Source organism: Lemur catta, chromosome 11 (assembly GCF_020740605.2).
Source record: "Lemur catta isolate mLemCat1 chromosome 11, mLemCat1.pri, whole genome shotgun sequence".
Classification (NCBI taxonomy): domain Eukaryota; kingdom Metazoa; phylum Chordata; class Mammalia; order Primates; family Lemuridae; genus Lemur; species Lemur catta.
In genome coordinates this window covers 76,617,306-76,631,556 of record NC_059138.1, presented here as the reverse complement: position 1 = coordinate 76,631,556, position 14,251 = coordinate 76,617,306, and the positions used below count along the sequence as shown (strand labels likewise).

Below are 14,251 nucleotides of genomic sequence, written 5' to 3'. Positions count from 1 at the left end.
CAGGATGAGGCATATAACTGATAGCATGTATGTAAATCAAAAGTACAGACACACAAAACCCTACGGATTTTGCAAGATACGCAGAGATACACATATTCACATGAAACACATTAGCATGTTTGCCTATGGAAGGAGAGGCATGGGAGTGGGAGTCGGGACAAAAGAGAGCACATTTTCAAAATAAATAAAGCAAGAGGGTCCCTGCACAGACAAATGATTATAATGTGGCATGAACTGAAGGATGACAAATGCAACTGTGCACTGGAGCTGCAAATAAAGGCTGTAGACCCTCTCACCTTTAGTGGTGCATTTATTCACTCAGACATGTATCTATTCATTTACAAGTTTATTGGCTCCTCTGGGCCTTGGGCTACAGCCCCAGACGCTAGGAAGAGGAACGGATAAGAACAGACACAGAGGAACCAAGGAAGTCAGAGGCAGGCATGCAGGGGCCTAGGGAAAGAGTCCAATGCAGAGGCAGGGAGGAAGGGCTGCCCTGTCCAGGGCTGGGCAGCAGCTTGGCAGAAGGAGTCAGTCAAGGCTGAAGTCTCCCAGGCGCTCTCTTGCTCCTCCAGAGGGTGGCGGACCCGTTGCAGCTGCCCCAGCTCAGGTGTGGACTCCAGCCGCATGACGGGGCCGGCCTAGCACACAGATGTCAGCACCTGAACCCCCGAGCAGGAAGGCCTGGTCCACTTAGCTGGGGTCCTCCGGGCTGGCAGAAGCTCTGGGTCATGGCCATGCCACTTCCGTGAGATCTCAGTCCTCACCTCCAGGGACAAGGGAGAGGATGTTAGGAAGGTCCCACTGCAGCTTTGCTGCTCAACCCCAGTGGGACTTAGGGTGCAGGGAGAGGCCATGTAGGAGAATCAGGGACACGGGGCAGGAAAGGCCATGGTCGGCCACAGGCGCTGCTAAGTGCTGCCTCTGGAGGACACTACTTCTTGCCACTCCCTTTAGCTCTTTCCTTTACCTTCTAGCACTGCCTGTGTCTGGGCCCAGGTAAGACATGTATGGGTGCTTACCTGAGTTCCTGGCCAAACAACCACTCTGCTCTCCCTGAATGACTTAGACCAGCCCTGCTCTGCGGTTCAATTTTGTGAGTTCAACTCTGGCCACTGTGAATCTGTCCAGGGGACGTGTCCCCAAGCGGGAGAGGACTCAAAACTCTGTCCAAGGGGCTGCAGTTGAGGGAACTGAAGGGAACTGAAAGAGAAGTAGCCTGGGTGGGGTGGGAGGGTGAGCCTGGCAGGGGGTGCATCTGTATCTTCACAAATTCAAGGAGAGAAGAGGGAGCTGGGGGGTAATGACCCATTTCACAGAGCTGACCAACCACTAGGGCTGCAGTGACAGAACAAAGAGAGGCAGATTTCTGTTCAGTGTAAAGATGATCTTCCCCACAGCTGTCTGACAACAGAGAGAGCTATTGATAGGTAGTAAGCTCCCCATCACCAGAGGTATGTAACCATGTGTTCTCTAACACTGCTTCTTGAGACAGATCCTCTCACAACTGTGCATGTAAACTCCATCCCCAGACCCCGGCAGCCTCAGCCAGGGCTGCTTCTCACCCCTCCTTGGGTCCCCAGGGCCCATGACATGTTACACCCTACACTGCAGTCCTGTGTCTGCAGCCCAGACACCAGATAAGGATGTATGACACTCAGAGAGGCTGGGTTAGGAGTGAACAGAGTCGGGGGGAGGAGCGGTTAGGGACAGAGGTGGCAGGTGGGGTGGGGAGCAATACTCCACAGCTAGGGGATAGGGCACATGCAGCCAGGTCCCCAGCAGAACCCGTGACCCTGCCCACACACACAACATTGGATCAAGGAGTCTGGGCACTGAGATAAATTCTGCCATCTCTCTCCCTGGAGCAAGACTGTCCTTGGGGAAAATTTGGTGTCTTCTGGGTGGAATTAATTTTTTGTCTGTCTCTGCCATCTTACCACGTTTCTGCAGGTGTGGCAGTACCGTCTGCTCTGTCTACTCAGGTCTGTTCTCTTTGTGTGTCTTTCTTTCAGGTGCCTTCTGTTTCCCCAGCTCTGCCCTGGGTATTCCTCCCAGCCTCTACATCTGACTCTATTTGCCTCGTTCCCTGTACGTCTACCTATGACTTTCTCGGTTCCTGTCTCTGTTCCCTCTGACTGTCTATCTCCCCACTGACATACTCCCTTCCCCATTCTTCCTTATGTTCAATTTTAGGGACACAGAATTGGGGGATCCCTTTAGACTCCCTGCCTTGATCCCTCTCCTGATCCCTGAAAGGTCTCCTCCACCTCCTGGTCACACTTGGCCCAGCTCAGATGCAGGATGGACAAAAGATGTTTACAGGAACATTCAGGTTCAGCTTGATCCAGGAGCTCAGGAGAAACCACCACAAAGGATCACAGGAGTCAAGGTGTGGCCTGAGCTGGAAGGTGGGCTCAGTGATTATGGGGTAGCCTGGAGAGTCACACACCTCTTGGTTGAGGAAGCAGTAGAGGATGGCAACGATGAAGCCCTGTGAAGCCAAAGAGGAAGGACCCCATCAGAACACTGTAGCCTGGCCACAAGTGCCCACAGTTTTTCTACTACCTTTTCCCCATCCACCAGGCTGCAGCCTGGGCCAGGTCTGTGCAAAAAGTAAATATAGATGCATTCATCACTTACTATGAGCCAGGCATATGGTCTCATGTAATTTTTATAGCAAGCCTGCCAGGGCTGTACTGTTGGCTCCATTTCTCTGACTTTCTTTAATTCTGTATCCCCATAATGAGCACATCACTTGGCCATAATAGGGGCTCAGTAAAAGTTGAATAGGTAGGATGGATGGATGGAAGATTGGATGGATGGGTAGACGGCTGCATGGGTAGTTGACTGAATAGAGTGATAGAGGGATAGATGGAAGGTGGACAGATGGAGAGCTGAATAGATGGATGAATGAGTAGCCCTCACCCTACCACGAAGTCAACCAAGGCCTCAGGGCAACAGCACCTCTCTCCTGCCCAGGCACGTGGAGGGAAGACTGCCTTGGCGGCCTCACCTGGAAGGAGCCCAGTCCCAGCTCCAGGGGAAGGCGGATGCCCAGGCCGGCATCATCGGGCAGGAAGTTGAAGATGATGTAGTGAATTCCAAACAGTGGGATGAGGAGAAGCGTTGACTTGGAGAGACGCCTGCAGGAAAGACAAAACCCAGGCTCCCAAGGCTGGGATCAGAAACCCCTGTGTGCACCCTGTCTGTTCTCTCTCCCACCACCTCCCACGTCCACCTGTGCACCAGCCACCCTGGGAAACTCCACCTCCCCATGCTCACCCTGGGCTTCCTTACATTGGGGCCCTAGATCCTGCTGTTCCCTCTGCCAAGTGCTCTTGTCCCAGGTTATTCCAAAGTCTATGCATCTTTCAAAGTCTAGTTCAAAGACCACTTCCTCCAGGAAGTCTTCCCTGACCTTCCCTTCAACTCTATCTAGAGAGGATCTCCCTCCCCAGGCTCCCGTAGACATTGATCCCAGCACTCAGCCTATCTGGCATGGTAACTGTCTCTTCGGAGTCCCCATCCTTCCCATATGGTGGTCCCCTAGCAGGCAGGGACCAGATCTATACTCTCTTTGGAAACACAGGGAAGAGCATGAGGCCAGGATTATGAATGCCTGCTGGATGAGACAGACCACACTGAATCCCCCTCCAGTGTCCCCTCAGCACGCACACACACATACACACACACACACACACACACGTTGTACCAGTACTGAGACTGGGTGTGGAGGCTGCCCTGAGCTGGTTCCAGTTTCCTCAGCAGGATGCGGATGATATTGAGAAACAGCCCAAAGTTCACCTGGAAAAAGAGGTGCAGGAAGATGGAGGGCAAGGGTTGGAGTAGCCCTGGTGGCCTGGGATGAGGCCCCAGCCCCTTTGAGGTCGAGAAACCCCAAATCCTTGAGACACAGGGATGTGCAGGCAGACCATTGCTCCAGAACTTGGAGCCCAGAGGCTGGGAGGTCCCATATGTGAGCGCTGGAGGGCAGAGGGGGCCTCAGGCTCCTCCTCCTCTCTGGTCCTGGGATCGGGGGTGCGAGGGTCAGGCCTTGCCACCTGTCTCCAGCCACTTCCATGCTCTTCCCTGTCACAAGGCAGGTGTCCCTCACTTTGCACAATTGCTAAATTGGGACAAATTTGCACATTTACCAAAGCCATGCAAAGCAGTCCTCCCTGCCTCTGGGTTCCAGGTGGGAGGCAGGCTCGGTGGATTTCCCCCAACCCCAGCCTCTCCCAGCAGCGGGAGCTGGTCTGCAACCAGCGCTCCAGACTCACCCAAACCCTGAGCTAGAGGGGCCTGCGTGCGGGTCGAGCCCCGCCCCTGGCTTTACCAATGGGATACTGTGACCCAGAGAGGGCCTCGGAGAATCAGGGGCAGAGCAAGGCTGGAACCAGGTGTCCCGACTCCCAGCCTGGAGTCGTGTTTCCTGCTGTGCACGGCCCCTCGGTGGGTCCAACGAGGTTGACTGAATAAAGCAAACGATGCTGGCCCAGGGACTGACCCCAACGGAGAGCACGATGGGCCCTTTGATGATCCACCAGTAGGGGGAGCTGTCGTCCAGGTCCCAGCACCTGGAGAGGACGCCGAGAACGCGGTGGCTGCAGAGACGCCCGCGCACCTCCCCCCTCCCGGCCCCGCCTCCCGCCTCCCAGGCGGCCCCTCCCCTCTCTCCCGCACTCAGGCCTCCCGGCCTCACCCCGCACCCCAGCCTTCTTTCCTGTCTCAGCCAGTTAGGACCCCTCCCAAAGGGGCGCCGCGATCCAGGCTGGGCTCACCCTTGCTCTCCGCTTAAATGAATAAATTTCTCTAAAATCGGGTCTGCTCGACACCTCCTTACCTGTCCCAACGCTTCCCTTACTCGGGAGCCCCCCCACCGCCCGGCTCTCGTCCCTTCCGAGCTCTCCAGGCTGCCTGCCCGGCCCCCACCCCCAGCCGGGCCGGGCCCTCCTCCTCCTCCTCCTCCTCTTCCTGCTCCTCCTTCCAGCCTGGAGGGCAGCCCGCTCCACCCCCCGCTGGCCCCGGGGGGGTCCGCCCAGACTCACGCGATGTCCTCGAAGGCCAGCTTGCAGCCCACCCACGTGCCGGTGAGGAGCATGGGCAGCCCTGTGGGGCGCAGAGGAGACGGGGGCGAGCGGGCTGTGTCCCTGGCAACGAGATCCGCCCCCACCTCCCACACACCAGCACCGCCACCGCCACCCACACGGGCACTGCGAAGAGCCCGCGCTCTCCCGCACTTGCTGGAGGACCACAGCGCCCCTGCCCCTCTCTGAGCCTCAGGGTGCCCAGCGGTGAGGCGCAGGGGCCCCTGTGCCAGCCCCCCGGGCCTCCGCAGCCCCCCACCTCCCCCGGTGTCCAGCCCGGTCGCCCTCCGTGCTCACCCCAGGCAGCAAGAACCAGCCACCAGAAGGCGCTCCTTGAGCTGGGGGAGGTAGAGGCCAGGAGGCAGGTCAGGTAGACGGCTTCTGCCAGCAGCCAGCTGAAGTTGGTCATGGTGGCGAAATGGGAGGCTGCCACGGAGACCTTGCACAGAACCTGGGGGCCAGGACCCGGGCGCTTCGGAGCTGTGATGCCCATTGGAGCCCCCACCTGCCTGTGCCACCCCACTCAGACCCAGAACCTCCAGGCCCCTCTGCCTTAGGCTGGGCCATCCGACTCCTTGGGCTGCCCCAGAGGGGATGTGGTGGCATATGTGATGGTTATGAGCACAGATTTGGGATCCAGACAGCCCGAATTCAAATCTACCATCTATTTATTAGCGGTGCAAACCTCCTCATGCCTTAGCCTTTCATCTGGAAGAGGAAAAACTTCCAATACCTAGTTCATGTCCCTGTCGTAAGGATTAAATGGAAACTGCCTTCGAGTCGCTTCTGTTTGCACTTTCCTTCCATCCCTCCTGAGCTGAAGTCAATTTCTAGAGCTGTGACTATGGAACATTTACTCAGGCACAGCTGTGTCTTGCAAACACACGTCCACACCTGTGCATTCGTTCATTCACTGCACGGCTCATTCATGTGACAGGGTGCGCAGGACCACCTCTGAGCTCAGCCGGGGTTTGGTCCCACCTCTGTGCAGGGACCTTGCCAGTTGCCCCTCATCTACGAACTGGGATTAAAGTGATACTTTCTCCTCAAGCTGTTTTGAAGATGAAAGGAGATAATACAGTTGACCCTCAAACAACACAGGTTGGAACTACGTGGGTTCACTTATAGGCAGATTTTCTTCTGCCTCTGCCACCCCTGAGACAGCAAAACCGACCCCTCCTTCTCCTCCTCCTCCTCCTTCTCCTCCTCCTCCTCCTCCTCCTTCTCCTCCTCTTCCTCCTCCTCCTCCTCCTCCTCCTCCTCCTCCTCTTCAGCCTACTCAACATGAAAATGACAGGATGGAAACCTTTATGAGGATCCACTTCCACTTAATGAATAGTAAATATATTTTCTCTTCCTTATGATTTTCTTAATAACATTTTCTTTTCCCTAGCTTACTTTATTGTAAGAATACAGTATATAATACATATAACGTACAAAATATGTATTAATCAGCTGTCTGTGTTACTGGTACGGCTTCCAGTCACTACTAGGCTATTAGTAGTTAACTTCTGGGGGAGTCAAAAGTTGTATGTGGCTTTTCAACTGTGTGGGGGTCGGTGCCCCTCACCCCTGTGTTGTTTAAGGGCCAACTGTTTTATAGAAAGCACTTAATGCTATGCCTGGCCCATAATAAGTGCTGATCATATACTAGTATTAATTCTTTCATTAATTAATTGAGGTCATTTGTTAGTTTGTTTACTCATTTAGCTGTTCATTTCTGGCACAGTTTTAGAGGACCTACTGGGTGCTGGGCCTGCACACCCTGCCCAACTTCCTTTAAATTTCCGTCTCCTGTTACTACCCTGCCCACCCCAGCTCCTCCTGTCTTTGAGAGTGTGTTCGCCCTGGTCCCTCCACTTGACATGTCCTCCCTCTTCCTCCCCCTATAATTGCTCCTACCCAGTTCCAAAGCCACCTCCTCCCTGAAGCCCTCTCTCATTCTCTCCCCGCTCTCAGTTTCCTCCACCTGGGAGTCTCACAATCTGCGTGCAGTCTGTCTCCTGGGCGCTTCCTGAAGGAGGGACCCAGCTCTGCCCAGACGGACAAGAGCTCAGGGCGGTATGAAAGGGAAGGACAAGGCTGGGCACGGTGAAATGTGGTCTGGCTTGGAGCACGGGATGGAGAGTGTGCAACCTGGGAGAGGGCGTGAAGATTCGGGGCCTGTCACGGGGGAGGAGCGATTTCCTGTTCTGTAACTGGCCACACGGGATCCCCAAGGCCAGGCCCTGGGACAGGGCGGGCACATCGAGGTCTCTAATCCCTCCTCCCCTCCCCCCCTGCCCCGCCCCCTCCACCGTGGCCCTTACGGTGGAGACGCTGCAGTGGTCCGCGTTGTCGCCGTGGAAGAGGGTGGCGTCCTTCAGGAACACGGCTCCCGCCTTGAGGATGAAGGTGGCGAACAGCTGGGTGTGGATGTAGTTCCGCGGGCAGTGGAGCCTCCTGGTGGGGACGGGAGACATAGGGGCAGGAGGCAGGTGGCAGAGGGCTTCTGCTGCCCTGCGACAGGGGGCTGCTGAGGCTGGGCGGAGCGGGCAGGAGGTGCGTCGAATGGAATCGAATCAAGCTGAACTGAATTGAGCTGAACTTGAGGCTTCAGGTTTAGCCTTGCAGGACAGCTGACCAACCGCTGCCCTGGGCTCAGCGTAGGTGCAGGAACAGAGAAGAGCGCGAGGGGAACAGAGGCAGAAACGGCAGGGCATCGCCAGTGGAAGCCCCCTGAGTGGCCAGAGAGGAGGCTCCTCCCCGGGAGACAGAGAACAGCACAGGCCAGATGTGGCGCTCAGACTTCGAAGGCTGGGAGGCCTCAGAAGAGACAATGGTCAGAGGGTTGGAACAGTCCAGAAGAGTTCCGCGTAGGAGGCGAAAGGATTCATAGATTCAGGTGGGGGCTGGGCTTTGACTTTTGGCAGATGTAAATACACTGAGAAAAAGGAGGCATTCCAAGCAAATAGAATGAGCGCCATCTGGCAAAGGTGTGGAGGTAGCCGTGAGTTCTGGTGTGTGAAGAGATGGGTCTCCGTGTTGGGGAAAAGGGAAGGAAAAGTTAGGCATGGACGTGGTGGCTAGATCTAGGAAACTCTTGGCTACCCAGGCAAGGAATCAGACTTGGTCCTCCGGGCAATAGGGAGCCCATGAAGGTTCTTGAGGTGGTGATGAGGATGGCACACCTGAGAGCAAGCAGGATGGCGATGGCCACCAAGAGGGCCACTGTAGAGATGCTGTGGCCCATGGTGTAGATGATCTTCACTGTGGAGAAGTAGGATTTCTGGGGAGAGGGGAGACAGAAGAAAGCCTCAGCTTCTGGGCTTTTGGGGAAAGGAAGGCTTCGCGATTGAGCAGGTGAAGGCTTTGCGGTTCCACCCCAACCCTCCCCATCAGGGAGGGCCAGAGGTGTCCCTGGGTACCATGGAAAGCTCCTTCTGGGCATTGAAGCTTTTGTTTACAGCCTGGCTTCCACCTGGCCTGCTGGGGAGGGAGGCAGTGGCGGGGTAGAGACACTCACCGTGCTCTGGGGTGGGGAGAGACGCAGCAGAAACTACATGTCCCTGGGGAATGACAACAGCCCAAGAGGAAATCAGCTTGTTTATCGACATCCAGCTTGCTTGCCGGCTTGGGAACACAATGTCCCCAAATAAAGGAGACAGCAGGGACAGCTGGGGACAGCCACAGGCAGGCAGGCAGGCAAAAGCTGCCAATGGCCAAGTGTTCAAATCAATCAGAGTCCAGCGTGGCCCCCAGAGGTGGAGGGTGCCGGCAAGGGAAGGGAGCAGGGGCCCAGGCACTGGCCCCAGTCCCAGCTCTTCTGTGGGACGCAGGCAATCACTGTCCCTCTCTGACTCAGTGTTTTCATCTGAAAAATGGACACAGTCAGGCTTTACCTTTCAGGGCTTAGGAGAGAGAGAAATGGGATGATGGATGTGGAAGCACCTTGCAAAGGCCCTGCTTGATGCAGAAGGGTGGGGTGCGCTGGCTGGGGTTGGGGGTCTCTGGGATCACGTCTGGGCCGAAGTTTCCCTCACTTGCCCACACCACAGCCACGCACACTGCTCACAGATTGGGGGCCAGAGAAGGGAAAGAGGTTGCCCAGGGCTACCAGGAGCCTTGTTTCCTCAGGAGCCACTCAAAGCTCCCTGCCCCGGAGGCCTGGGCACAGAAAGGAGGCAGTGGCCAGCACACATCCCACCTGCCGTCCCTCTCCCTCCAAGCAACTCGGCCCATGTGCCACCCTTGAACAAATTGGCAAGTGACCCCCCTCTCCCCTGGACACTTCACTGCCCTCTGCTGAAAAACTGCTGTAATTAGTCATCCAACCTGCCAGCTAGAACAGGCACAGCAGCCCCTACAGTTGTGCAGTCCACCACCCATACAAACATCCATGGCGATCCTGCCTCCGAGATGCCAGGAAACTCTCACCTCCTCAGCCAGCAGCTCCAGGGGCACAGGGCAGGCCACAGGGTAAGGTGGGAAGGGCTCAGACCACCCCGTGATGGTACAATCCCGCCTCACAGCCCCTGGGAGGCAAGCAAGAGTCTTTGGTCACAACTCCTTGCCCTCTCCCCAGGAGGCGTGGGGACACTGTGGACCATCAAGTAACCCTGGCAGGGTTTGCACAGGCAGTCCTTCTTAGTGGCAGAGAGAGGGTGAGCTTCCCTCCAGAGGCCGGGTTCCAGGCCCAGCCTGCCTGGGACGCACTCTGGGGCCTTCCCCCTCTGGCCTCAAAGGTGCCATCTGTGAACAGAGAGAATCATTCCCCCGAGGGGCAGAGAGGAGTGAGCTGGGCCACCAGCACCCTAAGGGCAGTGGGGAGGGCACCCAGGCAGGGGAGGAGGGGCAGAGCAGCCCTGGGCACCTGGTAGCACCTTGGCCTTCGCAGGCCCCGCCCCCCTCCACGGCTCCTGCCAGCATCTGCAGAGCGCGTGCTCCATGCCCAGCTCCAGGTCCGGCACGGACAGGCCCCACCGTTAATGCTCATGCTCCCCCCAAGTCAGGGTCAGGAAGCAAAGGGCCAGGGTCACACTGGCAGAGGGGAAGTTGGTATTCAAACCCAGGTCTGCCTGCCCTAAAGCCAGTGATGTGTCACCAATTCTGCCACTTCCGGACAAAACCACCTCCCTTCCCACCGCCACACCCAGGCCCCCTCACCTGGCTCTGAGCTGAAGAGAGAGAAGAAATCCGGGCAGGGGAGGGTGACCCACTCTCCAGAGCCTGCCAGCGGCCAGCACAGCAGCCCATCCCAGGTCCTGGGGCAGCCTAGGGGAGAGACGGAGCCGGGCAGACTCAGCCAGGGGCAAGGCTGCTTGGACACGCTGCGTGGTGAGGCTGCAGAAGGCAACGGGGTCAGAGAAGCCGCGCCTCCCGCCCCAGCCCGTACCCACGGTGGCGTTGGGCATCCCCTCTGCTGCTCGCAGACAGGCCCTCTCGTCCTCTCTCAACCGTGTGATGACGTCACATTCTGGGTGCACGTGGCCCAGTGCCTGCAGGAGGGAGTTCACAGGGTGAGCCAAGCCAAGGTGCTCCTGGGTTCTCTGGGCCACGTGGCCTGAGAACAGAGGCCAAGCTTGGTTCATTTCTGCGCCCCTGATCCTAAGCACAGGCCTGCATCCCTGGGCTTACAGGTGTGTGTGATGGATGCTCAGGTGTAGGAATGGTTGGAAGGGAGGGAGGAAGAAGGAGGAAGGAGGGAAGGAAGGCAGCTTCCCCTTTCCATCTCACGGAAGTAAGTTCTGAGACACACTGAACAAAGCGCTTCAGAAGATCTCAGGGAGATGGCCAACTCCATCCTCGTAGTGGCCTTTCCTCCCTCCCTCTGCTGCTCTTTGCTCTGCACTCCTGCTCCCTGGAAGCAGTTCTGCATAAACTGCCTTGGGGGGTGGAAAGATGCCCAGTCCTAGTCCCTGAAACCCATGAATATGTTCCCTTACACGGCAAACGGACTTTGCAGATGAGGTTAAGTTAAGGGTTTGGAGGAGGGAGATCAGCGTTATTATGATGGGAAGGGAAGAGAGAGACTGAGATTCAGGGATGCTGCACGGCTACGCTGTTGGCGTTGAAGACAGAGGCAGGTTCTGCTCTCAGGGCTACCCAAGCAAGAATACGTGACCAAATGGGTAAGCGAGAGAGGACATGGGTACACACGAGTATACAAATGAGGTGAAGCGCGAGTGAATGTGGATGCACAGATGAATGAATGAAGGCGTGAATGGGTGACTGCCTGGCCGGCTGGCTGGTGGCATGCATGAGTCTACACACAGGCAGGCAGATGGGTATGTGGATGGGTGCATGGCGGGCGGGCTGGAAGCCGGGCTGGAGGCCTGGTGCGTGAGTGGGGGGCCATGGAAAGATGGACGGGGGCCTGTGGACAGGTGGGTGGAAGGATCGTGGCCTGCGTGTGTGGCTGCACAATCAGGAAGGTTGCAGTTTTAGGAGCATCCCGGACTTGGTGCTGCCCAGTGACCACAAGGGATGGTCTCTGGAAGTTGAAAAATAGGTTGTTTTTCTGGAAATCTTCTAGCAGTATTTCTGAAATTGTGCCCCAAGAACCAACTGGATATCAACTGGGACAGAGCCAGGAATAGGCAGAGATCTTTGGTGGATCCAGGACTTTGCATTTTGACACATTCTCCAGGGAGTTGGCAGTCACCTGCAGGAATTCCTAACGCCTCTCCCTCCCACCGCCCTAGACTGAATGTGTAAGTGTGTGGGAAGCCAGTTGTATAAAACATGCTCCCTACACTGTGGACTGGGTCTACAACACACACGTTTTTGTACAACACGCACAGCCAGTGTAGAGTTCTATTCCCCAAGGCTTTCACAGGGGAGGAGTGGATGGGGGAGGGGGATGGGCCTGGTGCTAAGGGACCCCATGCACATTGAGATCAGAGGCAGGACAGGTACTGCGGGGGAGTGGCCTTCTCACAGGGACTGGGGAGGTGGCATCTGAGCTGGACCTGGGGACAAAGGAGCATTTTGAAACAACACACACACACACACACACACACACACACACACACAGTGGTGGGGAGAAGAGCATGCGGCACAGAGAGAACAGCATGTGCAAAGACACCGGGTGAGGACATACATGGTGTATTTCGGGAGCATCTGAGCCGTGTGAGGCTAGGGCAGGTCTAACGTCTGTCTCCTCAGGGCCACCCTCACACACACGTGCACCCCACACACACCCTCGGTGTCTAGCAGAGCCCGGGTCAGCAAATGTTTCAACTACTAGTGTTATTGGACAGAAATGCAGGCACGGCAAATAGTGCAGTGAACATGTGACAGGGCTAGGATCAAGAGCAGGGACTCTGACCACCAGAGAGGGGACAGAGGACAGCGGGCCACGTGGGAGGGAGCCACACACACACTGGACTCCACCTGCTCCTGGGGGAGACTCCACGGCCCTGGACCCCTGGCCTCGCTTCCTGTGACGGCTGCTCGTCCCCGATGTCTGTGGGGACGGAGCCCACGCCGGGAGACAATGATTTCGTTCTTGCTCTGGCACCAGCACCATCTAGTCACTGATCACCACCTGGTCTCAGGTCCCCCTCCTGAGAATAAAGCTTTACTGTGGGGTGCACACGGCTGAGAGGGAGGGGCCTCCGTCACTCCAGATGGGGCGGGCAGTAGGAGTCACCTGCAGCTCGCCCCTCTGCCCAGCCCTTGGCAAATCCGATCCACTCAGTGCACAACGCTGGCCACAGGTAACTCTCTTTTTACAAGAGACAAGTGAGGCTCAGGAAGGGTGAGGAACTCGCCCCACATCACACAGCTAGTTCCGTGGTTCCAGGATTCAACCCCAAAGCCTGTGCACCTAGGGTCAGGTGCTGCAAGTGCTTCGGAGGCCGGCAGCTCTCCAGCAAGGCGGTGGAGGAAGGAGATTTCAGTCTGCCTGGCACCAAGGAGCACCCTGCCAGCCAGGGCTTCCCACCCAGCACCTGTGACTCCCCTCCTGGCCCCTGCTGTCACATGCAGTAGCCTCCTGGGAAATATGCAGGGTGATTGTAGCACATTGGGGGAGGGCACTCTGTCCCCGTGCCCCAGGCCCCGGCATTCCAGGCCACAGAGCTGCCCCCACCCTCAGGCATCATGACAGGAAGAGTCTGCTAGATGCTGGAGCAGGAGAAGCTGGTCTCTACCAACTACTCAGGCCCCGCTCTGTCCCCAGCCACACACACTTCAAAGGACACAGCAACGGAACTGGAGTGTGGCTCAGGCAGTCCTGGGGCTGGGGAGGGTGGGAGAGCTTCGCAGAGGAGCGCGTGCAAGCACCAGGCACGCGGCTTAGAGAACAAGCAGACTTAGGGTGTTTAGGGGGGCTCCGGCATTGCCTCCCCAGTTCTCAGGCACTGTCACGGGGCAGACAGAGTCTCTGTGGGCCCCAGAGGGCACGGCCAGGCCCTGGGACAAGCAACAGGCGGTGAGCTCAGCTCAGCCCCAGGAAGGAACTGTTGGAGCTGCCCTGGTCAGAGCAGACTGGTAGGGAGGAGGAATGAGGGAGGGAGGCCCGGGATCAGCCCTCCTAGCCACCGCCTGCCACCTGCTGGGGGAAGGGCAGCGGGGTCTCCACCAGGCACCCGTGGGCCCTGCGGCTCCGCAGTCTGGAGCCCAGTGGGAGAGGCAGGAGGGTCTGCGCTGGCTACTCACCGTCGGGACCCGGCTCAGCACGCAGAGGATGCAGGCGCCCCACACCCGGCCGTCCATGCTGGGGGCTCAGCGGCTCCCTCAGACAGCACTGAGGCTTCAGTGCATCCTGGCTCTGCCCTCCCCACTGTCCCCTGGCACTGCCGCTGCCACCACATGGTCTGCCTCCCCTTCCTAGGTGGCTGTTTGCGTAGACAGTAGCCAGCAAAGCGGACACGACCCGCTGAATATTCACCAGGACAGCAGGACACCGTGCCCAGCTCAGCCCTGGGCCTGGGGGGCCTCCTTGTCCCCAGCAGGGAGGGGCTGAATCCCCTCCTCACCCCCTTCCATTCTGTCTGCAAGTCTGCTTGCATGCCTGTCCTGAGAGCAAGGGCCCAGAAAGGTGACAGCCACAGGACACTGCTTGCTCCAGTTGGTCAATATTCTTTGCCATTTTCTTCTCTGAGCCCAGCTCTCTGATGCTGGAGTGAGCCCTCAGAATGAAGGGACTTTAGAGAACAGGAAGGGGACCTGGGCCT

The 14,251-nt window shown here is 57.4% G+C and overlaps 1 protein-coding gene across 1 annotated transcript; it reads right to left on the bottom strand.

Annotated features, from left to right (window-relative positions):
- Positions 1-333: 333 nt before the first annotated feature.
- Positions 334-13,791, bottom strand: GHRHR (growth hormone releasing hormone receptor). Its single transcript, XM_045564050.1, has 13 exons — positions 13,734-13,791; positions 10,465-10,567; positions 10,236-10,343; positions 9,507-9,604; positions 8,261-8,358; positions 7,400-7,532; positions 5,388-5,541; positions 5,052-5,112; positions 4,511-4,580; positions 3,716-3,807; positions 3,017-3,146; positions 2,453-2,494; positions 334-767 (listed from the first exon to the last, which is right to left on the bottom strand). The coding sequence occupies exons 1-13, from the start codon at positions 13,788-13,790 to the stop codon at positions 642-644; spliced, it is 1,272 nt and encodes a 423-aa protein (XP_045420006.1). The 5' UTR covers position 13,791; the 3' UTR covers positions 334-641.
- Positions 13,792-14,251: the final 460 nt, after the last annotated feature.

Coding starts and splice junctions, on each gene's coding strand:
- GHRHR (XM_045564050.1), bottom strand. CDS start 13,790: ATGGACGGCCGGGTGTGGGGCGCCTGCATCCTCTGCGTGCTGAGCCGG. Junction 9,605..10,235: donor TCTCTTCAGCTCAGAGCCAG/GTGAGGGGGCCT, acceptor CTTGCCTCCCAG/GGGCTGTGAGGCGGGATTGT. Junction 7,533..8,260: donor GCCATCCTGCTTGCTCTCAG/GTGTGCCATCCT, acceptor CGTCCCCACCAG/GAGGCTCCACTGCCCGCGGA.